The sequence below is a fragment of the Balaenoptera ricei genome, chromosome 10, assembly GCF_028023285.1.
Source record: "Balaenoptera ricei isolate mBalRic1 chromosome 10, mBalRic1.hap2, whole genome shotgun sequence".
Taxonomy (NCBI): domain Eukaryota; kingdom Metazoa; phylum Chordata; class Mammalia; order Artiodactyla; family Balaenopteridae; genus Balaenoptera; species Balaenoptera ricei.
In genome coordinates this window covers 106949799-106973611 of record NC_082648.1, presented here as the reverse complement: position 1 = coordinate 106973611, position 23813 = coordinate 106949799, and the positions used below count along the sequence as shown (strand labels likewise).

Sequence of the window (23813 nt, the reverse complement as noted above, 5' to 3'; positions counted from 1 at the left end):
AGCCATAAAAAGGAACGAAATTGGGTCATTTGTAGAGACCTGGATGAATCTAGAGACTGTCATACAGAGTGAAGTAAATCAGAAAGAGAAAATCAAATATCGTATATTAACGCATACATGTGGAACCTAGAAAAATGGTACAGATGAACAGGTTTGCAGGGCAGAAATAGAGACACAGATGTAGAGAACAAACGTATAGACACCAAGAGGGGAAAGCGTCCGTGGGGTGGGGTGGTGGTGGGATGAATCGGGAGATTGGGATTGACATGTATACACTGATGTGTATAAAATGGATGACTAATAAGAACCTGCTGTATAAAAAAATAAATAAAATTCAAAAATTCAAAAAAAACATTTTACTGTTTGCTAAGAATTATTTTGAATTGTGATCAAATCATGTGTCCTATTATATCTCTTTATTCAACTCGTATGGGCTTTTTTTTTAAATTGAAGTAGAGTTGAGTTACAATGTTGTGTCAATCTCTGCTGTGCAGCAGTGACTCAGTTATACACACAGAGACACTTTTTTTCATATTCTTTTCCATTATGGTTTATCACAGGATATTGAATGTAGTTCCCTGTGCTATACAGTAGGACCTTGTTGTCTATCCATCCTATATATAATAGTTTACATCTGCTAATTGTATGGACTTTTTTGTGGCCCAGTACATGATTATTTTCTGCAAATATTCCATGGGTTTAAATAGATGCAAAGTTCTCTCCCTACACATAACAATTAAATCAAGCTTGATTTCTCTTTTCTCGCACTTGTTTTTTGTCTGCATATCTGTCCATTTCTGGAATGGGTGTATTGAAGCCTGGGGAAGGGTGAGGGCAGAGTTCTGGTCTGTGGCACAGCCTGCAGGACGCCTGCCATAGCCATGGACTCCAAGGAGGAGAGGCGGGGGAGGGGAGAGGCGGGGGGAGGGGAGGGGCGGAGCCAGGTGGGACGGTCCGTCTGGTTGCCTGGAGGCGCGACCTGGACACAATGGGGTCTGGGAGCTGGGCCGGGCAGGGCCAGGAATCCAGACACCCCACCCTGCCTTCCCAGCCAGGAGACACAGGAGCAGGTCAGTGCATCAACTTCGGGGGCCCCTCTCCGGCACCAGGTCCCCCACGCCGCTCCCTCGCCCTGGTATCCTCCCCCAATGTCCCTAAAATATCCCAGTTCTCCAGAACCCCGGGGAATTCCTCTCCCGCAGTGTTGAGTCCAAACTTGAAGCGCGCACATACACCTCCACTGAACTCATTATGGGGGTGGGGGACGAGAGACGGCCTCGAAGCTCTGTCCCTGCCCCGCGCCCCTCTGGAGCCGGAAAAGCTACCGTTTGTGTCCCTGGTACTTGGGATAGGCGCGGGCCCCGCCCCGGAGTCCGGCCCGTCTGGAGGGGATAGGGAGTGCGGTCCCGCGAGTCAGGGTGGAGGGGCCGGGGCCGCCACCTTGTGTCCGCAGGTGTTGCCGGCAGAAAGAGCTCCCACCGTACCATGGGCTCGGAAGTCTGGGTCGGCCCGTGGCGGCCGCACCGGCCCCGCGGCCCCATCGCAGCGCTCTACAGTGGCCCGGGGCCCAAGTACAAGCTGCCAGCCAGCACCGGTACCAGCGGCGGGCCGGGGGAGGGAGGCAGGCAGGGGCTAACCCTAACCCTAATCCTAACCCTGGTGATGCTGGGGCGCCCCGCAGGTTACATCCTGCACGACCCGTCGCGGCCCCGCGCCCCCGCCTTCACCTTCGGCGCACGCCTCCCCACGCAGCAGACTTCGCGCGGCCCCGGGCCAGGTCACCTGGTGCCCGCTCGCATGACCGTGCGCGGCCGCGACGGCGCCCCCGCCTACTCCATCTTCGGCCGCCCGCGCCACGCAGCGCCCTTCCTCACTCCTGGACCGGGTCAGGACCCTGGGACCCCGGCCTCCCCAACGCCGAGCCGCCTCCAGGGACGCCCACTCGGGAACCCCCCCCCACTGAGCCCGAGTCCACCTCGGGCACCCTAACACTCCAAATTCGGTTCCCCTATCTCCGGATCTCAAAAGAGCTCCAAGCCTCACCGGGCTTTGACAAACCGTGGCTCGAATTCCCCCTAATCCCTGGACTCCAGCCCGGGCACCCATCAGGTCCCCAATGCAGTTCCGGCCCACACCCCGGTCCGCCCCGCAGGCAGGTACTTCCCGGAGCGAGCGGGGAACGCGGCGTACCCCAGCGCGCCTCGGCACACCATCGCTCCCCGAAACTGGGGCCTCCGTGCGGAGTCGCAGACCCCAGGTGAGCCCAGGAAGGCCCACCCTGCACTGGCTGCGGAGGGGAGACCGGCCGGTCCTCAAAGACCCACCCTCGCTGGCTCCCCCAGGCCCCGGGACCTACACTGTGCCCTCGCTCCTGGGCCCGCGCGTCGTCGGTAAAGTTTCGGCCCCGATTTACTCCATCTACGGCCGCAGCGCGGTGGGCAGCTTCTGCGAGGACCTCAGTAAGGTGGGGAAGGGGCTGCCCGCACCGCGCGGCGAGGGGTCAGCGGTCGACGGGCCTGGAAGCCGGACACAGAGCCCCTCCCGCCCTCCCGCAGACCCCCGGGCCCTGCGCCTACCCTGTGGTGAGCCCTGGGATCTACAAGCCCCGGGCCCCCCAGTTCTCGATGCTGGCGCGGACTTCGCTCCCCCAAGGCAACAGCCTGAATCCCGGGCCTGCAGCCTACAACGTGGACCAGGTGCTCTGCAGTTCTGCGTCAAGGGTCAGAGGCGGGGTAAAGGGGTCCGGGTCGGGATCGAGGGTCTGAGGTGCGAGGTTGGGACCCGGGAGCCCTGCGCCGGCCGGCAGCGCCAGGCCAGCGACGTCTCCTGGGTCCGCAGCACCGGAAGCCTCGCGGCTGGAGCTTCGGGATCCGGCACTCGGACTACCTGGCCCCGATGGTGATCGACGTGGATGACTGACCAGCCGGGCGGGCGCGGCCCCACGAATGTTTCTTAAAACCTCTGGAGCCAGCAGCCTGTCGGCCTCTCTGTGCTTGCGGCGAGGCGGGCGGGCAAAACGGGCAGGTGGGCGGGCCCGCGAAGTCCCGGACTTCTCGAGCTCCCGCAGGCCCTCGTGATTGGCCAGGACAGAAGTGAGCCGGGTCGTCCTGCCCCTCCGAGGCGGCGATTGGCCTAAAACCCCGCCTGTCGGGAGGCCCCGCCCCTCCGCGGCTCCGGCCAGGCGCGCAGTCCCACTGTTCCCACCCTATGGCCTCCCGCGAGACGGGACGGAAGCCGGTTGGGGTCCGAAGAGGACCGGCGAGCGCCGCTGTGCAGGACAGGTACGGCCCCGGATCAAGTTGTGAGACCGAGACGTGAGAGCCAGACACGGAGACATGCACACGGGCGACACAGACACGGGACTGAGGGGCGGACATGGGAGAGAAGCGAGAACGGGGTCGGGACAAGGGCACTTGGCCTCAGTGACACGGACACAGGGCGGCGACAGGTTCCAGATGTGTCGCAGCCCGGAGTCGTGGCGGCCCCACCTACCCCTGTCGCACCTGCTGATCTCTCCCGGGGCGGGAGCCAGAGCCCAAGCAGCTGCCGGGGCTGATCCGCCTGAAGCAAGGGTACATCAGACGCTTCGTGCGCGCTGTGCTGGACCGGACGCGCAGGGCGCACACATCCGTGCGTGAGGACGGCTGGCTGCCCCTGACCCCGACCCAGAGGTCAGGCCCAGAGACTGCCTGCCCCCAGGGACGCCACAGCGCCCCACCACTGTCACTGACACGGAGGATAACTCATTGCTGTGGGAACGCCCCCTTTGTGCTGTCTACACCACCTTACCCGTGCCTAGGGGCCATGCTCTTGGCCATCTGGCGAAGCATGAATCTGGAGGAGACCGCGGCCCTGGCCAAGTCTGGGCAGCAGCTGGAGTGGCCAGAAGCCTGGTGCCAATAGCTTGGGGACAAACATGCCCTGAGGCAGAGTCCTGGCACCTGCCCTGGCTGCCTGTGGCTGCAAGGTTAGAAGACACCTCCTCTCCAGACCAGAACCTCTGACCTCAAAAAGGCCAGCAGCCACAGGCAGCTCCTAACCTCACGCCTGACCCAGACAGAGCCCCCAGAGGCAGGGCCCAGGCTTCTCACCCCCAGGACAGAACTTAGATCTCCCTTCCCGTCAGCCCCCAATAACAGGACCAAATCATCCAGCTGCCCCTTCCCCTTCGGTTCCCAAGGGAAGAGCTGTGTACTGCTCTCCGTCCATCCCCCAGACTTGTACCCCCAGCAATAGGTACCAGCCTCCTCCCCCCACTGACACCCCCCATCCCAAACCAGGACAATTTATTTTCCATTCCCTCTCCAGCTGGACACCCACTACACTGCTCAGTAAATACTTAACTCCAGCTGAGTCCTAACCAAGGAAGGTGAGGAAAAATGTGGGGGTGGGGAGGTGACTGTGCAGGTGAACAGCATCCTTGCCTAGCATGTACCAATAGTCAGCAGACGTGGTCTGGGGCACGTGGGGGGGCACCTTGGGTAAACTGGAGTCTATTCATGGATTCACTGTCACCCAGAGCATGTATAGGCGGGCCACTGATTGGTCATTGATCTGGGTTATTGAAAGAGACATTGGCCAGAATCTCTGAAGGATCACTAGGGAGGATACTGATCAGTTATTCTTGGGTCATTGGGCTTTGGTCAAGATCATCAACGGAAATTTGATTGGAGTCATTAATATGGACTTGGTCAAAATAACTGATGGGCCTCTGATCAATCATTAATGGGCCATAGGACATTGATCCATATCTTTGATGGGTCATTAGTGAGGACTTATCGGAATTGTTCACGTCACTGGTCATTATTTTGGACATTTGTCAAGGTTGCTGATGAGTCCTTGGTCAGGGTCAGTGATGCGATCACTGATCAGAGGCCACTGAGGGTCACTGGGAGTCCTGATGCAGGGGAGGTTGGCCAGATGCAAGGGCTGCCAGGGCAAGTGGGCTGCTGTATTGTGGGTCAGAGCAGGAAGCTTGTTCCTGCAGACGGAATCCTGCATGAAGCAAGAGATGTGACGGCCACTGTCGACAGCCTGCCACTCATCACGTGTGACCTGACCCCAGACTCCAGGGTCCACCTCCTGCATGTTAAAGACCCCTGACCTATGAACACACACAACCACAGGTGATCTGACCCAAACCCAGGGTCAGTGTCCCACATCACAGGATGCCTGACCACCCACTCAAGAAGGTGGCCTGACTGATGCACCTGTCATCCCAGCACATAGGGGACTTGACCTTCCATGCTCAGGGTCCCTGACCCCTCATGACTGACCCGAGACTCAGCATCCCCCGCATCTCAGAGGAAGCTGCAGGATCTCCATCACCTTAGCCTCCCCCACACAGCCTTCATCCTCAGTAAGAAGGCAGTGGACAGCCTGTCTGCTCTGATGGTAGGCAGGAAGTTCAGAGAGGCCGCAGTCCTCCCCAGCCAGGCACAGGCCCCGGAGCGCCTGGAGCCTGTGTGGCCTCTCCGTAGGGGTCCCCATGTGGCTATGGCATGTCTGTTGGCGTGGATCTCCTTATGTGGCCCCAACCTCCCGTTCATAACTCCAGCAGCCTTGGTCCTCAAGGTGAGCCCTGTCTCACCCTGCCTCTGCCGGGACCGGCCTCACCGCTGGCAGTCCCCCCCACCACCACCACTTCTTCAACTCCCACCCAGTGACCTTATCCGAGCAAGGCTGACCTGGCCTCGGGTCTGGGGAAACCCTCACGGCCCTCCTGCCCAGACCCGGTGCAAGGTCTTCCTGACCCCCACCGCTGAAGTCAGGCACACTGCCGCTTCACGTCTCCCCCGCCCCCTCACTCCAGGGGAACTGGCAACCAAGGGTGCATCAGGGGCTGGAGTTTGACTGCACGCGAGACGCGGGGAGGGTCCACACTGAACCGTGTCTCCGCAGGTTGGCATGGGGCAGCCGCTCTGACAGCCAGGGACAACCCCGCCGTAGGCCACGCCTTGGAGTGGAGGAAGCGCTGCTGTGCTTGGACGGCCTGGGGCCACCGGGCCTGCGGACCCGGTCACCCATCACCAGGCTCGGTGAGGGGACAGGGAAAGGGGAACCCGCTCTGGCTCAGCCCTACGCCCAGAGACCCCCCCCTCCCCTCCTGAGCCCGGCTCCTCACTCCCCGCCCCACCGCGCGCGCAGGCCGACACGCAGCAACGAAGCCCGAGAGGCGCGCAGCTATGCGGGTGCCTGGTGCGCCGGGGCCGTAAGCGAGAGGGCGATTAGGCCCGGCAACTAGGGACAGCCCCGAACAAGGAGCCGCCGCCGCGGGGGGCGGGACCGCAGGGAAGCCCCGCCTCCAACACGTGACCTCGGGCGGACCCGCCACCTTCGGCGCACGCGCACGGCCCAGCGCCGGCCAGCTCCATGCCAGTCTGCGCGAGCGCGGCGCCGTTGACGCATGCGTGCTGGCGTGGGGCGAGGTGGATGGCTTCCGCAGCTTCCCAGGTCGCGTCCCCAGATTCCTGGCACCGACCCCGGCGCGCCGGGGGCCTGGAAGACCGACCCGCGAGGCGCGTTCCGGGAGGGCGCCCTGAACGGGGCTCCCGGAGGAAAGGGGCCTCCCGTAGAGGGGCCCTGGAAACGTTCGCAGGCTGCCTCCGTTTGCAGGTCCATCTCGTGCACCGCTTAGAACACAGTTTGTAAAGGAGGAAGCTGGTGTGAACAGGGTAAGGGACGTATCCAAGGTCGTCCAGCCCAGGAACCGTCGGACGGGGCGGAGGCCGGACGTTTAGGAGTCTTCCAGAGGGTCCTCCCAGCAGCAGCTGAACAGGTGAGGCGGGGGCGGGGTCCTAAGACCTCCGCCTAGCAAACCTCCAGAAGGCCCTGAGAAAGGCACAGAGGACACCGAAGCAACAGCAGGGCGTGGGCCACGAGCTCAGAGCTGCTGTCGGGTACCCGGCTGTGAAGAGAGTGGGCTCGAGGCAAGTGGAAACCTTGTTTCTCTTCCAGGGTGACTGCCGGCCTGAAGGTTCTACGTGCGAGGGGCTCGGGGTGGCGGCGGGGGGGGGAGGCGCTGCAGGCTGCGGTGCGGGTGGCACAGGATTTCCGCGGGGCTGGGAGCCAAAGCACCACGGTTGAAGCGGCCTCAGAGGGGAGAGGCTGCAAAAGGGCCGGATGAGTCAGTCTTGGGGAGGTTGCAGCCAGAGATTCACCTACCTCCTTTCAAGAAATGGGAGTTTACTGCAAACAGATAAATATGCTCAGGAATCCGGGCGAGGCATGCGCTTGGAATGCTCTTGGTCAGCTCAGACGCTCAGGTGCAGGCGAGGGCTGGGTTGGTTAGAGCTGCAGGCACAGGACCGGGGGCACGGTCCGGGTGGGATGCGATAGACTGAGACTCTCAGGCTAAAGGATAGGAGGGACAGGGGTGGACGCTTGATGACACCTAAGCTGGAGTTTGAGGTTTCAGAGGGGAAGCAGTTCTGATCCCAGGTGAGCAGCTGCTGATAGCAGAGCCTGTGTAGGGCTGGTCCTTCAGATGGCAGCAAGCGTCTCCAGAATGATGGGGTATGAGCCGGGAGGCCGAGGCACCTTCTGGCTCCTGACACCCTTGCTCTTTTCCAGGAGCGTTAGGCCATGCTGTTGCTGGCCCAGGCACCCAAGGCTTGGCACAAGCTCTTTCAGCTCAAGCCTCCAGCCCTCCCTAGGACCCCAGGAGGAGAGGCCCAGCACGTGAGGTACCGGCTCCTATCAAGGCAGGGCCCTGCAGAGACGGGAAGGCAGGACCAGCCCCAGGGCCCTGGGCTACGAACTAGGTTGCTGATCACAGCCTTGATTGGGGCTGGGCTGGGCGGGGTCTGGCTGGCCATGAGGGCCGAGAAGGAGCAGCGGCAGCAGCGACGACGGACAGAGGCCCTGCGCCAGGCTGCCGTGGGCCAGGGTGACTTCAGCCTGCTGGATCACCGGGGCCAGGCTCGCCGCAAAGCCGATTTCCGGGGCAAGTGGGTGCTGATGTACTTCGGCTTCACTCACTGCCCGGACGTCTGCCCCGAGGAACTGGAGAAGCTGGTGCAGGTGGTCCGGCAGCTGGAGGCGGAGCCTGCCCTGCCCCCCGTGCAGCCCATCTTCATTACCGTGGACCCCGAGCGGGATGACGTGGCGGCCGTGGCCCGCTACGTGCAGGACTTCCACCCCAGGCTGCTGGGCCTGACCGGCTCTGCTGAGCAGGTTGCCCAGGTGAGCCGCAGCTACCGCGTGTACTACAGCGCCGGCCCCAAGGACGAGGACCAGGATTACATCGTGGACCATTCCATCGCCATCTACCTGCTCAGCCCTGACGGCCTCTTCACAGACTACTACGGCAGGGCCACGTCGGCCGAGCAGGTCGCAGACAGCGTGCGGCGCCACATGGCTGCCTTCCGCAGCGTCCTGCACTGAGCTGGGTCATTAAAAGGATGTGGTGGAGCTGTGTGTGCCTGAGATCTATACCAGCAGCCCCTGGAGGCCACGGCAGGAAAGGGGCTGGAGACGTGGTTGCTTCCTGGGGTGCAGAGGATCGACAGCCCTTTCCTCCACACGGAACAGTTCTGTAAAGGTTTTTTAAAGGGATTGGCGGGATGGCAACACTTTATTGGGCTGGGCGAGCCAGGAAGCAGAGTGGAGTGAGCAGATGCATGCCCAGCACCTGCGGGGGACAGGGCTCCAGGGCCCAACCCCGGTCTCCGTGCTCCCCGCTCAGGGCTGGACCATGGAGGGGGCAGCATAGGTCTGGAAGCGCTTGTGGGCCCGCTGGTACGTGAGCAGTCTCAGGGACATGGTATCCACCGCCGCCTCTAGCCCAGGCTGCTGGGTGATCTCCACTGTGTAGTCGTTAGCCTGTAGAGACAGATGGTCAGCAGAGACCAGGGACCGCTTCCCTCCCAGGCTCCCAGGCCCACTCACCAGCTGCAGGGAGGCCAGCATGGAACGACACACCTCAAAGGCAGGCTGGCCAGCCACCAACTCCGCAAAGGGACACCACTGGTTGAGTTGGCTGAACCTTGAGACTACCTGGTCCCCGTAAGTGTGGATGTCAAAGGGCACATGCTGCTCCTGCAAGGGGGAGGGGCAGGTCCTGGGGCTGGCCCAAGGCAGGCAGCAGGAGGCTCCAGCCCTCCACCAGAGGCCCTGGCCCGGCCCACCTCACCTGCTCCTGGAGCAGGGGCTGGATGACGTCCTCCCAGTCCCTGATGCGCTGGCTCAGCTCTGTCTCCTGGACGAACTTCTGCGAGGTGGCGATGAAGAGCTCCTGGGGGAGGAGCAGGGGCTATCGCCTCTGTGCGGGGCCCACCGCCCGGCTCCCCCACCCACTCTGACCTGGGCCTACCACGTTCCTCCGGACCAGCTCCTCGTAGCTTAGGGACGCTGGCATGGCTTCCGCTTCTGGAAAAGGGCAGCCGTGAGGTGCTGCGGCCGTGAGCCTCACCTTCTCCTTCCTCCCCTCAGGGTCCCCTGGCCAGCAGCCCGCTCCCAGACCTACCCAGGTCTGCGTCTTCCCCAGGCTCGGCCCCCTCAGGCTCTGCGTACTCCTCGGGCTCTAGAAAGTCACCTGCTGGGAGGGGAGGACCTGAGTAGAAGGCAGGTTAGCCCACAGCCAGCGCTGAGCCCCGACCCGGCCTGCCCCCCGTAGGCGCCCACCTGCCGCTCCCAGGTCCTCCAGGGAGTCCTCCAGCCGGTCCTCCTCCGCAGGCCACGGTTCCTCCTGAGCCCTCGGCCGCCACCGCTCGGCCGCCTGCGCAAAGAGAGCATCTGAGGGGCACTGCCTCTCCCACCAGGGGCCGAGTGGGGTCCAGGTGGTGGCCGGTACTTGCCTCCCTCCTCTGCAGCTTCCGGAGGGTCTCCAGCTGCTCCCTCACGTGCCTCCAGTACAGCACCTCCATGTCTGCACACGAAAGCCTTGTGAGAAGGGCTCCCTCATCCTGCCCAGGGCCACCCGAGTCCACCCAGGCTGAGGGGAGGTGGCAGAGCATGGTGCCATCATCCCTCAGAAGAGCCCACGAGGCCCCGGCCTCACCTGCAAAGGAAGGGCCCTTTCGCCGGGGCCTCCTGCTGTCAGCGTGGTCAGCATCTGCAAGAGGACTGGGTCAGCAGGCGCCAAGCCAAGTCCCACAGCCACAGCCGGGCCCCCGGGCCCTCGGGCCCTGGCCCAGCCCCCAGGCCCACGCACAGGCAGCCAGGTACCACTGGTGGAAGTCCTGCAGCTTGACAGCAGCCTTCCTCTTACGCTTCTGTCCTGGAGCCTCCTCCACACAGGGGGGCACGGAGTAGGGCCTACCTGGGGGCAAACAAAGACGGTCTCGGAGCACAACCATGGCCCAGGGCAGATCACCGTGCCCACGGGCCCTGGAGCCCCAGCCTCCACTCAAGCCAGGTGAGCCCCGCCCTGGACGCCCAGGGGCAGTGCCCCTCCCCCAGTTACCTTTCCTGAAGGGCTTAGAGTCCAGGGAGTCGAAGGGGTCCAGGCCCTGCCAGGGGTCTGGGGTCTCCTGAGCACAGAGCACAAGCAGACACAGGAGAGTGGAGGACATGCACCCTCCCCCCAGTCGAGAGACATAGGGAGGGAGGTGCCCTGGGGCTGCAGGAGAGAGGTCCAGTTCTGGGGAAGAAGATTGCTCAAAAGACAGCCACTGCAGAGGGGCCTCAAGCATACCCTCCCTGCTGGGGGTCCAGGCCCCACCACCCCTCACCTTCAGCCGGGACGCAGGCTCCAGGGCCTCCCTTCGCTCCCGTAGTGCACACCTCCTGGGCTGGGCCGCACTCTGCAAAGAAACGCCGAGGGTTCCCCTCTCCTCCTCCACCCAAGGCTCCAGGCACCCCAGCAGCCCTGCTCTGGGGCCAGACACCAAGAATCCTGCAGGGACCTTCTCTGGGGGCAGGAAGTTCAAATAGTTTAATGACTAAAAAGTAAAACAAAAGTTCTAGGAAAAACTTTAGGAGAACATACAAATCAGTAAACTAGTGGTCACAGGGTACTTTTTCTTCTTTAAAAAACAGAGAAAAAATAATAGAACGATGTGATATCCATGTATCTACCAGGCAAAATTGACAAATGTTAATATTTTTTCCTATATGTGTCAGGATTTTTTCTTATAAAAAAAGATTTCTTAGCTCTAGGCTGGATCATAGAGCTGACCCTCGGGGATGAGGGAGGCCGCCTGTCCACTCGTGCCAGCCTGGCCTTGGGAGAGTCAGCTCTGGAGACCAGCTGCCATTCTGGGTAGTAACCTTGAGCACCAGCCACCCCTGTCTGAGAGCAGCAGCTGCTCTGCTCGGAGAGGGGAGAGACGTGAAAGCTGCGGCCCAAAAGGGCAGGGTGCAGGGCCAGGTCTAGGGCTGGCTGGGGGACGCACCCACTGCCCTGGTGTGCAAGGACCAGAGAAGGGGCAGAGACCAGGGGACTGCCTTCCCTGTGTAAGCGAGACTGTCCCCGCCAGGGCTGAGGGCTAGAGCTTTGCAGGCCGGATGGTGGGTCCCACCTGCTCTGGGCTCCTGGGCTCCTGCGGCTCCATCGGGACCTCAGGGGCTGAGGCCTCGGGGGGCTCTGCTGCCCCCTCTGTATCCTCTTCCTCACCCCCACCTCCGGGCACTGGGCCTTCTGGAGTGGTGCCTGGGCAGGGAAGGAAGAGACCAGTCAGCCCCAAGGAGCCTGAAGACCAGACAGCAGAAGGGGGGCTGCCTCTCCGGGATGAGGGGCCGACCCAAGGAGAACCTGAGAGGCCATTCCTCTCTCAGCTCCGTTTGTTAGAACCAGAGGATGCGGCAGGGCATTTTACACTCTCGTCATACTGCTGCTCTGTTTGGTTCATTTTATTTCTTAGTAATTTTTCTCTTGAAATGCTGCCACCTCTGTCTGCCCAGAGAGGAGGGGGTGGGCCCAAACCTCAGAGCCCCAGAATGGTCAGGGGGTGGTCACTGAACCAAGACAGCACAGAGGCCTGCTCCCCACGCCTCACCCCTCCACAGGCTGTACAGCGGTGGGCAGGCTGGGGTGGCTGAGTGCAGGGCCCCATCCCCCCCCCACCCTGCGGCTCCACCTGGCCGCTCGCTCCTCACCTGGCTCCTGGGAGATGCTGAGCGCCGGGACGGGACTCCTGCACGCAGAGACTTCCATTGGCTGCTCCTCAGCCCTCCCGGCCTCTGGGAAAGACGGGGGATTGAACGGGGTCAGCCCCGCTTCCCCCGCAGAAGGCCCTTTCCTTCCCACCAACATCCGAGCCCTCACCCTTCTGGTTCCTCGGCAGCAGTGCCCCCATGGGGGACATGCCCACCGGCTCCAACATGAAGGCTCCTCTGGGGTGGGGGGTGCACGTATTCATCCTAAAATCCTTCCGGCTGGCCAGGACCTCCCCCCGACAGCTGTGCTGGCAAAAACACAGGTGCTACAGTGACCCTTCCCCAGCACACCCCACCCTCCACCCACCAGGCTCGGGCCCGCACCTGTACAGGGGGTTACTATTCTTCTCCGTCTCATCAGGGGCTACCAGGGCCATGGGCAGGAGGGGGACGATGAGGGTCTCCTGAACAGAGGCCAAGAGTGGGTGAACCATGAGAACCCACGTGGCATGACACCACCTTCCAACACCCCCATCAGCTAAACGCAGGAGAGGGGCACTCACACTGGGGGCCTGGTCACTCCTCAGATCCACGTTAGCGCGGGAATCAGAGAGGTCATCCAACGACAGGAACTGCGGGGGAAAGGAGAGCTCAGGAGGGTGCCTGGCAAGCACAGGGGGCAATGCCGGGCACCCAGGAAACCTCACCTCATACTCCACTTCCTGGGGGGCCCTGGAGCCGGCATCCCCAGTGGGCCCGTCTTCCCGCTCACAGGAGAGCTGCTTGGCCCGCCTGAGAGAGAATCAGTGCAAGGGCATCACAGGAGGCCATGGGGCCTCCCGAGCTGCATGCAGGCCCCACCTCCAGTACTCACTTCTTGCCAGAGATGAAATCAAGAGCCTGGTAGACCAGCGAGTAGAGATATTCCACCTGGCAACCAGAAGCGGGCAGTGAGGATGCAGAAAGGAGGGGCCCTCCCCAGAGCCTTTCGAACTAGTCGTCCGAGTACACGGAGAAGCCCAGATGTCCTCTCCAAAACCCCCAGCACAATTCCTGCCAATGTGGCTGCCAAAAATACTTGTCCAATCAAACCAGTATGTTTCCCCAGAATTACCTAACAGCCGAAGCTCCCACTCCTCCTCCTGCGCCCTTACACCATGCCGCAGCAGGTGTGGCCACCTCCACACTGTGGCACCCCGCCCTGTGCCCCACGCAGCCCTGTCTGCCTTCACTGCTGGCACACCAACCAGCCTGCCTGCAGCCCGCGTCCCTGCTGCTCCAACCAGGGCCCAACCTGCAGGAGCACCTGGGGGTCTCTGCCAGCCCGTCACAGCTCCAGCCACAACCTGTGGGGCCCCACCGTTAAGGTGAGGGTTGGGATCTTCCAGACACCACAGAGCACCCAGCAGGAGGGTGCATACACGCGCTGCCCCTGGGCCATTTCCTCTGGGGTGACAGCGCCCGGTAGAAGACAGCGGTGAGCAGAACAGATGGTGGCCCCTGATCGCATGGATCCCACTCACCAGGAATAAGAAACGTTAACTTTCTTAGTGTTTGTCACATACACAGGACTGTGCTTCATGCTTCGTCTCATTTACTCTGTCTGAATTAGGTGCCATCACTATTCTCATTGTATACGAGATAAACTGAGACTCAGAGAATCAAAGTAACCTCAATCAGTAGTGGGTCCAGGACTTGCACCAGGGATGTAGAAATCCAGTGCTGCACCATCTAATACAGCAGCGGTGAGCCACAGGTGGCGCTATCAATTTAAATGTAATTAAAAGTTAATAAAACGCAAGATGCCTCAGTCACGCCTGCCACATTTCAAGGGCTCAGGAGCCGCACGTATTGGACAGCACAGATCACAGAACGTTCCCATCAGCTCGGAAGGTCCGGCTGGACAGCGCTGACTACAGCCAACGCTCCCCTCACACCTTCCAGACTTCGTGCTAACATTTTGCTACACCTGCTTTATCACATATCTACCCGTCTACATATTTGTCTATCGGTTCACCTTAGGGTTTGTGCTTTCAAAGTTAGTTGCAGATATTCCTTCTTAGGACAAATGCAGGGCGAAAGAATCCAATTTAATTGGATCATCTAGGACAAAAACCAATGAAATCTCAGACCATCTTAATAACTTACAGTGCCCAGAGGTAGGTCCATGGTACCCTGCGCCAGTTACCCTGCATGTAGGTTACTCCCCCTCCTCTGTCTGGTTGGGACCCCGTTACTGAGCTCCTCAACACACTTCTTCTGAACCCTTAACCTCCAGTGCACTTTTTATTTTCCCCCCTCCCACTAAACCACCAATTTGGGATCAGTGCTGTGGTCCACGTTTCCATGCTCCTCCACTAGGGGACAGCTACTGCTGCTGGAGAAGAATTTCCAGCGTTTAATCTTCATTAGACTACCCATGCTTTCAATTAATCTTTTATTTTGCATTCCCCTCAGCAAATATTTTGAACTTTCGCCAAACCTCACTCTCCAAATCTCCTATCCAGTAGCTGATTCTCAGTAGCTGACTTATATGCTCCATTGTGAAAATTGGGGCTGGCCTTCGGTGTGAACTCTGCAAACTGTTGGGCCCACCTTCTCTGCATCAGTGTTTCTCCCTGCAGTCTCCTGAGATGAGTCGTCTTTTCTTTTTTTCTTCTGGTTCTTTGTTTCATCCATTTTCCTCTCCCAGCTCCCCTTTCCCCTCCCCCCACCCGGCTGGCCACCCCAGCTCCGTGGTTTTCAATCCTGGTTGTCAGAGGGTAGTTCAGAAAATCCTGCGACCTGCCTGCCCCTCCGCCCCACCACCCGGGGATCTTGATTTAATCAGTCTGGGTTAGGGCGAGGCACTGGTGATTAACTGGAGTGTAGCCTGGGTTGAGAGCCACCGATTTAGTATTTGCCCAATCTCTTTCCTTCCCTTTACAATAAAATGTCTTTCTTTCTTTTTCTTCTTCTTCTTTTTTTTTGGCCACATTGCACGGCATGTGGGATCTTAGTTCCCCAACCAGGAATCAAACCCATCCCCCCGGGGAAGCGCGGAGTCCTAACCACAGGACCGCCAGGGAAGTCCCAACCCCGCAATTATCAAATCCAAGTTTGTTCTTTGGTGTTAAAAGGTGGCGAGGAATTGGGGGAGGAGGTGGGAGGCGCTGGTGAGCCTGCCACCTGCCCCGGCAGGACAGCAGACCTCGGTCCCACGAGACACTGCAACACCGAGACCAGCAGCCGGAGGGGCCCACCTTCTTACTGTAGACGCACGCGGAGCCCTGGACCAGCAGTGCTGCCTCGGCGAAGTTCATTGTGGTTTTGCCTTCGTCAAAAGAAATGCAGATCTGGTCCAGCTGCAAGACACAACGCAGGGCAGTGGGAAGTCTATGCACCCTTCTCGCTGGCAGCCCACCCGCCACCCCAGCTTCTCCCAGTGCCACTGGCCCAAAGTACCCATCACCACAAGCAGCCCCTCAGAACGACAGCTCTGGCTCTGCTTAGGGCTCACCGGTTGTGCAATTTTTTAGAGGCAAAAGACAGGTCTTTGTGATTTTCGCTACTTCCTGTAATCTCTGAGACCTAGTGTTTTGGAAGAGGGAGGCCCCTAGAGTGGATCATCCACAAACGGCCAGAGCTACACTCCACCTCCTCTCCGGAGGTGCTCACACCTCACCCATCCTAGTCGGGGCCAACTCAGCCAGACTCCAGCAGGAAGACCCCCACCCCGAGAGAAGGGCTGAGGACCCTCAGGGGTGGGGGAGACAGAGACAAAACGCTGGGGTCTCAATCCTTGGAGCAGGAAAGTCAGGAAACACTTCCAAGTACATCCTCCTCCTTCCTCTGCAACCACCAACCCCGCAGCCCCTCATGAGCCCCAATTCCTACCACCCCTTAAATCTGTGTCCACCAACCATATGCCAACAGTCCCCAAGCCCACCTAGACCAGCTCTCTCTCCTAAGCTGCAGAACTGTGTTTATAGCTGCCCACTAGGTATGTCCACCAAGACATCCAAAGTCCCCAGACTCTATCTCCATACTTAACTCAGGATCTTCCCCACAACCCGGCGCCTCAGGGAACAGTACTCTGAAGCCTCCACGTGGTTTTCAAGCCCTTTGCCTTTGCTCTCCATCTGCCTGGAACGTCCAGCCCCAGCGCGCTCAGACTGACCTCTCTAGCAGTCTCCCTAGGACGTGCCTCGGGCCTCGCCACCGTTAGGGTGGTCTTGTCACACTGAGTCTCTCCTCCCCCAGCAGACCGTGAGCCACACTAGGGCAATTCCAGCCTTCAGCTCAGCGCCCGGCACCGGCGTTCAATACACGTCTGATGAACAAGGGGGGACAACAGAGCTACGCCTGAAGACAGACCGATGCTCCCCAGACAGATGAAGGGAACGGCATTTTAGGAAGAGCAAAGGCACCCACGCAAAGGCAGTTAGCAGACACAGGTTTCAACGATTTAGGAAGATGAGTACTACGCAAACATGTCCAAAGCAGAGGGTGTGCTGGGGAATAAGGCGAGATGTTAGGTACTACGGTGGCACAACAAAGGGGGAGAGTCTGAGAGGAGCCACCATGGCACCACTTCTGCTAATTCCTGAAAGACAGAGGAAGTGTGTGAAGAGGACAGCAACATAAAATGTGTTTTAAAAAAAAAAAAGAAAGAATGTTCTGGTAGCTATGTGGAAAATGAAAGGAGGAGAAAGACAAAACTAGAGGCAGAGAAATCAGAACTTCAGGGGGCAGAGGAGGTTTGGAAAAGCAGACACATGAAGCAGGAGGGGAGCTGAGCAAGCAAGTAGGTTTACCAGGCATCCACGAGCACCCTGCCCGATGTGGAAGCCTGAATCCACACCGGCCCCGCCTAGCATAGCTCTCTGAATGTTCTCAGGAGACTCTACGTCTAAGCAGAGGTCGATTGCCAGATCAAGTGTCCATTTCACAAACATTTGTTCTGCACCTACTATGTGTCAGGCATTCTATTAAGCAAAGGGGAGAGAGCATGAACATAGTCCCTGCCCTCACAGAATTTACATTCTAGGGTGGAAACAGACCATAAACAAGTTAGAGAATAGCTTACGATGAACATTCTAAAATACAGAAGGTACTATGACAGAGAACTATTTTAGACATGGTGATCAGCTGATATTTCAACTGAGAGATACAGGATGAGAAAGAATTAGTCATAAAAAGAACTAGGCAAAGAATTTTTGCCATTGAGTGCAGAAAATATAAAGACTCTCAGCGAAGAATGAACTTGGGTGTTGTTGACTGACAGGTTCAAAAGACCAGGTGGAGAAGAGCCTGTCACAAGGCTAAGACAGTGGGCAGGGCCAGGTTCAGAGAAGGAAATGTGGATTTTCTTCTGGGAGCAATGGAAAGCCACTGAGGGGTTTCAGGCAGGGCAGTGCTGCAGCCTGATTTTAATTTTTAAGCATCACACTTGCTGCTGGGCGGAGCATGAATTGGATGGGGCCAAAAGCAACAGTAGGGAGGCCAGGAAGGAAGGTTTTAGCATGAATGGGAGCCAAATTGTGGCCTGGATCAGAGAAAATGGAAAATAGATGAACTGAAGTGAAATTCTGGTGGCATGGGAGAATTCACGGGTGAACTGGTGTGGAGTGTGGGGTTTCAATAGCTCTTAGCGTTCACCTTGGTTGAACAGTAGTGCCATATACCACGATCAGGAAGGCTGGGATTTGAGCAAAAAAACAAAGAGCTCCCCTTTATAATATATTAAACCTGAGTTGCCTGTGTGAAATCTAAGTGGAATGTCAAGATGAGCAGCTGGATACACAAAATAGATTCCGAAAAAAGACCTGGAATGGAAATATAAATCGAGGGAGGGGGTAATAAATAAATAAACCTAGGAGTTGTTCTCATACAAGTGATACTTAAAATCATGGAAATAAATTAAACGGCTTAGGGGAAATGCGTAAAAAGCTGGCTCAGGCCACACCCTGAGGAGCTCAACACTGAGACTGGATAGGAGAGAAAAAGTAGGTAACGAAATCGGAAGAAAATCAGAACACCAAAACCTGTTTCAAAAAAGAGGACGTGGTCAACCCACCAAATGCTGCTGAGTTGAATAAGATGACACTTCTGGTGACCCTTGGATTTGGTAAGAGGGATATCATTATTGATCAAGGCAAGAGCAGTCCAAGCGGGCTGAGGAGTGAAAGTGAAGTGCAGAAACGGAGCGGACAGCTCCTTAACGACGTCTAGACACAGCTGTCAAATACGGGAAAAAGGTTAAATGCTGACGAGATGGAACATGGCAGTAGCTTGAAACTGGTTTGAAAATCTAACATCAGATATCCCTCTTACATCGTGATCCAGACCCCTCACACACCCACACATGCACACAAATCGTAATTTACTCTATTAGAGAAAAATGCTGGTCGCCACTCACTAAATCGATTTCAAGGCTCACTAACGGGCAGTTACAGGAGCTGTAAGGACAACTCCAGGCTAATCTAATAAAGGATGATTTCGAGGGGCAGAGACGGGGCTGGGATAAAAGAAACGAGCCTGAGGACGAGTGCGATCAGAGCGCCAGACGGACACACAGCAGGAGGCGGCGGGGCCCCCGGCAGCCCCTGCCCCGCGCCACTCCCCGGGGCCGCCCTCACCTCCTCAAGATATTCGCCCAGCTGGGCCGCCACATCCACCTCCCAGTTCTTGGTGAGGTCGCGGATGGGCTGCAGGAGGTGAGCGAAGCGCGCCTCCACGTCCTCCATGTCCGGGAGGGGCCGGGTCGGCCCGGGGACCGCAGGGCCGGCTTCGAGGGGCCCAGTGTGCTCAGCCCGCCGCTAGTTCTGGCGCCATTTTACTGTTCCCGCCCAGGAAAATACGTAGCGCGCAGCGACACGCGCACATCTCTGACGTGAAGCTGAGGAATCGCACCGGAAGGGTCTCAGGACGCGCCGGAGGCGGGGCATGCGTGGGGACGGGGCCTGCGGCTGCGCGGGGCGGGGCGGGGCTTGCAGCTGCCGCCGGCGGGGAGGGGCGGGGCGGAGCGGACAGGACCCTGGTATCCAGTCCAGCCCGCAGCAGCGTAGCGGATATGGCTGGCTCCCGGCTCCCGCGGCAGCTCTTTCTCCAGGGCGTGGCCGCCGTCTTCATGTTCGCCTTCGCTTCCCTCTACACGCAGATCCCGGGTGAGGGCGCCGAGGGCGGGACCCCCCCCCAACCCGGGACCCCCCCCGCAACCCGCGCCCTGTGACCCCTCATCTCCCCACCCGACACTCCGCTGTCTGGGGGCGGGAGTGAGGGCCAGGCCTTGATGCATGGGGTAGGGGGCTGCGGTTTGTGTCCTGCGGGCCGCGGGGGTGTGGGCAGTGGGAAGGCGTGCAAGGGTCCCTTTTCAGTAGGGTTCTGGGTTCTGGGTTCTGACCTGGGGCGGGGGGCAGAGCCCTGAGGGGGGTGGGCCCAGACCTGGTGGGCAGGTAAGAGAACACGCTCTGGCGTGGAGGAAGGGGGAACAGGGCCCTGCCGGGTGGAAGATCCTGACCTGGGGGAGTCGGGTAGGCCTGGGGCCTGACCTGGGTGGGAGGGTCTGGAGGGTCTGCAGGACTTGACCTGTGAACGGGCAGAGTCAGCAGGTCCTGACCTAGATTGGCGGGGGTGGGCGTGGGGGTCTGCAGGGCTTGACCTGGGGAGGCGGGTCTGAAGGCCCTGACTGGCGGGAGGAGTCAAGCCTTGGAGGGCAGTGTCCAGTGCCTGGCCCTGACGTGCCCTCTCACAGGCCTGTACGGCCCTGAGGGCATCCTGCCTGCACGGAGGACGCTGCGGCCGCAGGGAAAGGGACGCTGGCCGCAGCTGTGGGAGACCCCAACGCTGCTGTGGGAGACGCCGCTCCTGGGGTTGGACACAGCACAGGGCCTGGAGCTGCTGAGCCTCCTGGGCACCCTGCTGGCCCTGGGAGCCCTGCTGCTGCACCAGCTGCGCCACTTCCTTGTCTACCTGCTGCTGTGGGCCGCCTACCTGTCTGCCTACCAGGCAAGTGAGGGCTGCCTGCTGCCCCCTGCACCACTGGGACCCTTATCTCCAGCTCACTCCAGGCCCATGCGCTCTCCACCGCACCCCTGCCTCTGCCTTGTCTGCCTTTGCAGACACACACCCCCTGTTCCCTGACAGCCCTTCTCCCTGCAGGTGGGCCAGGTGTTTCTTTATTTCCAGTGGTGAGTGATTTTTGGGTGTGGGGCTGCAGGAGGCTGGGTGGGTGGATGGGGTGGGCTGTGTTTGTCTCTCCCGGGAGGACCCCCTTAGGGGAGCAGCCTTGATGGGGAGGAGGCCCTTTGTGCTATTTTTTCTCCCCACAGGGATTCCCTGCTGCTGGAGACTGGCTTCCTGGCCTTGTTGGTGGCCCCTCTGAGGCTGCCCCCGCGCCACAAGCACGCCCAGGGCAGGCTGGCAGGGGTCTTGCCCCACGAAGACCTCCCCTTCTGGCTCGTGCGCTGGCTGCTGTTTCGCCTCATGTTTGCCTCGGGTGTGGTCAAGCTGACCAGCCGTTGCCCCGCGTGGTGGGGGCTCACCGGTGAGGTCTCTGCCTGGACGTGGGGCAGTCTTGGGGGACTCTGCCCAGCCCTGACCATCCGCCTGTCACCTGCAGCCCTCACCTACCACTTCGAGACTCAGTGCTTGCCCACGCCCGCCTCCTGGTTTGCCCACCATCTGCCCGTCTGGCTGCACAAGCTCAGCGTGGTGGCCACCTTCCTCATCGAGATTGCAGTGCCCCCTCTGTTCTTCGCTCCTGTTCGCCGCCTGCGCTTGGCTGCCTTCTACTCCCAGGTGGGTGTGGTCCTTAGCCATCAGGAAGACAGGCAGGACGTGGCCTTCCTCTGCACTGCCCAGAGGGTCCCACTGGGGATGGGGTGTCTGCTGCCAGCAGTCAGAAAGGCCTCACGGGCAGAGGAGCGAGTCAGCCTGACGTTGAAGGTGTGCCTGTGGGGCAGGGCTGCAGCCTCGCTGGAAGATGTCCATCTTGGGTCAGCAGGGGCAGGCGGGGAAGGGCCGCATGAGGCGTGCCGAGCTTGGGTTTTCTCCAGGTGGTGGTGGGGAGCTGTGGAAGGTGTGAGCCAAGGGGGAGGACAGGTGGAGTGGGAAAACAGAGGCCTGCATGCGGTGATGAGGGGGGCACAGGGGCCTGCAGGAGAGATCTAGGTGGGGCGGGGAGGGATGGTGCAGGGGGGCCTGGAAGTGGGCTCTGAAGGGCGCAGGAAGGGGGCGGCCCCTGCAAGCGCTGAGTCCAGACCCTCGCCAGGTCTTGCTGCAAGTCCTGATTATCATCACTGGCAATTATAACTTCTTCAACCTGCTCACCCTGGTGCTCACCACTGCCCTCCTGGATGACGCACACCTGGCTGGCAACAGCCGCCGCAAGAAGACGCCCTCCTGTGAGTGTCAGCCTGTCCCGGACAGACAGCCGTCCTCACCCCCGCTGCCCGCCAGAGTGTTGCCAGCACCCCCACGTGACCCTGCTCTAGCCCTGCCCCAGCGCCCTGGCCGCAGACCCTCCAGCCCTGTTCCCAGCCGACGCGTGACTGTCTTGCCCTGCAGCCTGGCCCAAGGCCCTGCTGGCCCTGCTGGCCCTGCTGCTGGAACTGGCCGTCTACGGGCTGCTGGCCTCTGGCGTGGTGTACTGCTTTGGCCTGGAAGTGGATTGGGAACAGCACAGCGTTCACTCCAAAACCAGTGAGTGCCAGCTGGGGGCTCAGGGCAGAGGCTGGGCCATCCCTCCTCACACGCCCTTCCTTCCACAGCCTTCACCTTCCACCAGTTCTCCCAGTGGCTGAAGATGGTCACCCTCCCCACCATGTGGCTGGGGGCTGCCTCCCTTGCCTGGGAACTGCTGACCGCCCTCTGGAGGTACATAGTCAAAGGGGGTGGGGTAGGGCTGTGCAGAGCAGGCCTGACTGCATTTCGGTCCCCTGCCCGCCAGGTGGACCCAAGTGCGAGGGTGGCTGCAGAAGTTCTGTGCTGCAGTCCAGCTGTCCGTCTTTGGCACGGCCACGGTGGCTTTGTTCACGATCAGCCTGGTGAGTAGTCCCTTGCGGCCGGGGTAGGGGGTCGGGAGAGGGCTGGAAGGTCATTGCTGAGCCTCTGCCTACCTGTGTCTAGGTGCCATACTCCTACATGGAGCCCTCGACCCATGGGCGCCTCTGGACTGGGGCCCACCGCCTGTTTGGCACCGTGGAGCACCTGCAGCTGGCCCACTCCTACGGCCTCTTCCGCCGGATGACTGGTCTGGGTGGACGGCCCGAGGTGGTGCTCGAGGGCAGCTATGACGGGCACCACTGGACGGTGAGAGCTCCCTGGGGCCCCTGTCTGGGGCGCGTGGCGGGCTCCACGGGGCTGGGGAGCCCACAGGCGTGGGGTTGGGGGGAAGAGCCGGGAACCAGGTCCTGCTGGCAATGCTAAACCTAACTCTGCCTGGCAGGAAATCGAGTTCATGTACAAGCCCGGTAACGTGAGCCGGGCGCCCCCCATCGTGGCGCCCCACCAGCCGCGCCTCGATTGGCAGATGTGGTTCGCGGCCCTGGGCCCGCACACGCACAGTCCCTGGTTCACAAGCCTGGTCCTCCGCCTGCTGCAGGGCAAAGAGCCTGGTGAGGCTGGGCCGAGGGGCGGGGCCGTGGGGCGGAGCCTATAGGGAGGTCTGCGGGACCTGCGGGGGCGGGGCTGCTGGAGGTGTCACGGGGAGGGGCGGGGTTGGGGGGGCTGTGGGGGCGGGGCCGCGGGGAGGGCCCAGGCTGAGGGAGCTGCCGGGTGCTGAGCTAGCTCCCCGCCCCTCGCAGTGATCCGCCTCATCCAGAACCACGCGCCCAGGTACCCCTTCCACAAGCAGCCGCCCACTTACGTGCGGGCCCAGCGCTACAAGTACCGGTTCTCGAAGCCCGGGGAGCAGGGGTAAGGCCGGGCGCCGGGTGGGGTGCGGGGCCTGTGCGCTGGCGCCGCCTGAGTGCCCCGTGCCGTTGCAGCCAGTGGTGGCGACGCCAGTGGGTGGAGGAATTTTTCCCGTCCGTGTCCTTGGGGGACCCGACGCTGGACATGCTGCTCGGGCAGTTTGGCCTTCAGGTGGGAAGGCGTCAGCCAGCCTGGGGTGGGCGGCAGGGGTGGGCCCAGGCCTTACTCCACGCCCCCCCGACCCCCTCCAGGACAAGAGCCCGCCCCGGCCCCGCAGCTCCAGCAGCACCCTGGCTCAGGCGCTCCGCTGGATGCGGAAACAGCTGTCTCCCCTGGAGGCCCCTGCCCTGCTCTGGGGGCTCCTCGGGACCGTGGTGGCCATTAGGGTCATGCAGGCCCTTCTGGGCCCCCAGTCCTCCCCTCGGGCCAAGGAGGAGAAGCACAGGCCAGCCCCCCCGGAGGACTCGGTGGCTGCCAGCAAACAAGCTTCCCCAGCCCCCGACGTAAGCAGCGGTTCCCAGACCCCTCGGCGGAAAAAGTAACCCCATTCTGTCAGCCACACGTCCGGAGAGGGTCAGGGTCCCGGCTTGTCTCTGGCCTTCTGCAGCAGGACGTGGCCCAGCCACCGTGCCTTAGCCAGCTGCCACGCAGACGCAGGTTGGGGTGCTGCCCTTTTGCTTCGAGGGCCCACTCGTCTACCCACGCTAACCACGTCCCGTCCCAGGGCATTCTCTGGCCTGATGGATGGCCCAGGAGGCCCGTGTGTGACTTGGCCCAGGGTCCTTCCCAGGACATTGTAATCAGGGCTGTGGGAGGTCCTTCCCTTTTGCTCCCACCGTAGGGGTCCAAGCTTGATGCCCCTGACACGAGCTCCTGCA

The 23813-nt window shown here is 60.5% G+C and overlaps 5 protein-coding genes across 21 annotated transcripts; 4 read left to right on the top strand and 1 right to left on the bottom strand.

The window, feature by feature from the left end:
* The first annotated feature begins 940 nt into the window (after nucleotides 1-940).
* Nucleotides 941-2973, top strand: CIMAP1B (ciliary microtubule associated protein 1B). 6 transcript variants are annotated; one of them, XM_059937307.1, is made up of 7 exons: nucleotides 941-1070; nucleotides 1454-1594; nucleotides 1682-1885; nucleotides 2153-2257; nucleotides 2343-2459; nucleotides 2556-2720; nucleotides 2839-2973. In XM_059937307.1, exons 1-7 carry the CDS (start codon nucleotides 989-991, stop codon nucleotides 2913-2915), a joined length of 891 nt encoding a protein of 296 aa, XP_059793290.1. In that variant the 5' UTR covers nucleotides 941-988; the 3' UTR covers nucleotides 2916-2973. The 6 variants fall into 6 exon arrangements, with proteins under 6 accessions (XP_059793290.1, XP_059793291.1, XP_059793289.1 ...); XM_059937308.1 differs by having other exon boundaries at nucleotides 2343-2464; nucleotides 2556-2696; XM_059937306.1 differs by having other exon boundaries at nucleotides 2343-2464.
* A 99-nt stretch (nucleotides 2974-3072) lies between these two features.
* On the top strand, nucleotides 3073-6703 carry TYMP (thymidine phosphorylase). The gene is given in 7 exon segments (XM_059937312.1): nucleotides 3073-3923; nucleotides 3925-3967; nucleotides 4429-4467; nucleotides 4469-4524; nucleotides 4896-5574; nucleotides 5902-6038; nucleotides 6616-6703. Coding segments are annotated over 5 exon segments (465 nt in total). The 5' UTR covers nucleotides 3073-3804; the 3' UTR covers nucleotides 5104-5574; nucleotides 5902-6038; nucleotides 6616-6703.
* On the top strand, nucleotides 6051-8412 carry LOC132373704 (protein SCO2 homolog, mitochondrial). Of its 2 annotated transcripts, none has more exons than XM_059937311.1 (2): nucleotides 6051-6778; nucleotides 7573-8412. In XM_059937311.1, the coding sequence occupies exon 2, from the start codon at nucleotides 7585-7587 to the stop codon at nucleotides 8383-8385; it is 801 nt and encodes a 266-aa protein (XP_059793294.1). In that variant the 5' UTR covers nucleotides 6051-6778; nucleotides 7573-7584; the 3' UTR covers nucleotides 8386-8412. The 2 variants fall into 2 exon arrangements, with proteins under 2 accessions (XP_059793294.1, XP_059793293.1); XM_059937310.1 differs by having other exon boundaries at nucleotides 6051-6929.
* A 113-nt stretch (nucleotides 8413-8525) lies between these two features.
* On the bottom strand, nucleotides 8526-18896 carry NCAPH2 (non-SMC condensin II complex subunit H2). Of its 11 annotated transcripts, none has more exons than XM_059937297.1 (20): nucleotides 18660-18896; nucleotides 15282-15383; nucleotides 12914-12969; nucleotides 12747-12831; nucleotides 12603-12671; nucleotides 12424-12503; nucleotides 12209-12342; nucleotides 12040-12123; nucleotides 11463-11593; nucleotides 10674-10745; nucleotides 10406-10582; nucleotides 10168-10261; nucleotides 10001-10054; nucleotides 9798-9868; nucleotides 9625-9718; nucleotides 9467-9553; nucleotides 9314-9369; nucleotides 9134-9235; nucleotides 8890-9039; nucleotides 8528-8823 (listed from the first exon to the last, which is right to left on the bottom strand). In XM_059937297.1, exons 1-20 carry the CDS (start codon nucleotides 18765-18767, stop codon nucleotides 8683-8685), a joined length of 1947 nt encoding a protein of 648 aa, XP_059793280.1. In that variant the 5' UTR covers nucleotides 18768-18896; the 3' UTR covers nucleotides 8528-8682. The 11 variants fall into 11 exon arrangements, with proteins under 11 accessions (XP_059793279.1, XP_059793275.1, XP_059793280.1 ...); XM_059937298.1 differs by having other exon boundaries at nucleotides 8532-8823; nucleotides 10154-10261; nucleotides 10406-10472; XM_059937299.1 differs by having other exon boundaries at nucleotides 8532-8823; nucleotides 9467-9538; nucleotides 10154-10261; nucleotides 10406-10472.
* Nucleotides 18897-19027: 131 nt separating this feature from the next.
* On the top strand, nucleotides 19028-23578 carry LMF2 (lipase maturation factor 2). Its single transcript, XM_059937289.1, has 14 exons — nucleotides 19028-19187; nucleotides 19775-20028; nucleotides 20182-20210; nucleotides 20352-20566; nucleotides 20642-20820; nucleotides 21293-21425; nucleotides 21589-21723; nucleotides 21792-21897; nucleotides 21971-22067; nucleotides 22150-22332; nucleotides 22469-22637; nucleotides 22827-22938; nucleotides 23010-23106; nucleotides 23187-23578. The coding sequence occupies exons 1-14, from the start codon at nucleotides 19094-19096 to the stop codon at nucleotides 23475-23477; spliced, it is 2094 nt and encodes a 697-aa protein (XP_059793272.1). The 5' UTR covers nucleotides 19028-19093; the 3' UTR covers nucleotides 23478-23578.
* Nucleotides 23579-23813: the final 235 nt, after the last annotated feature.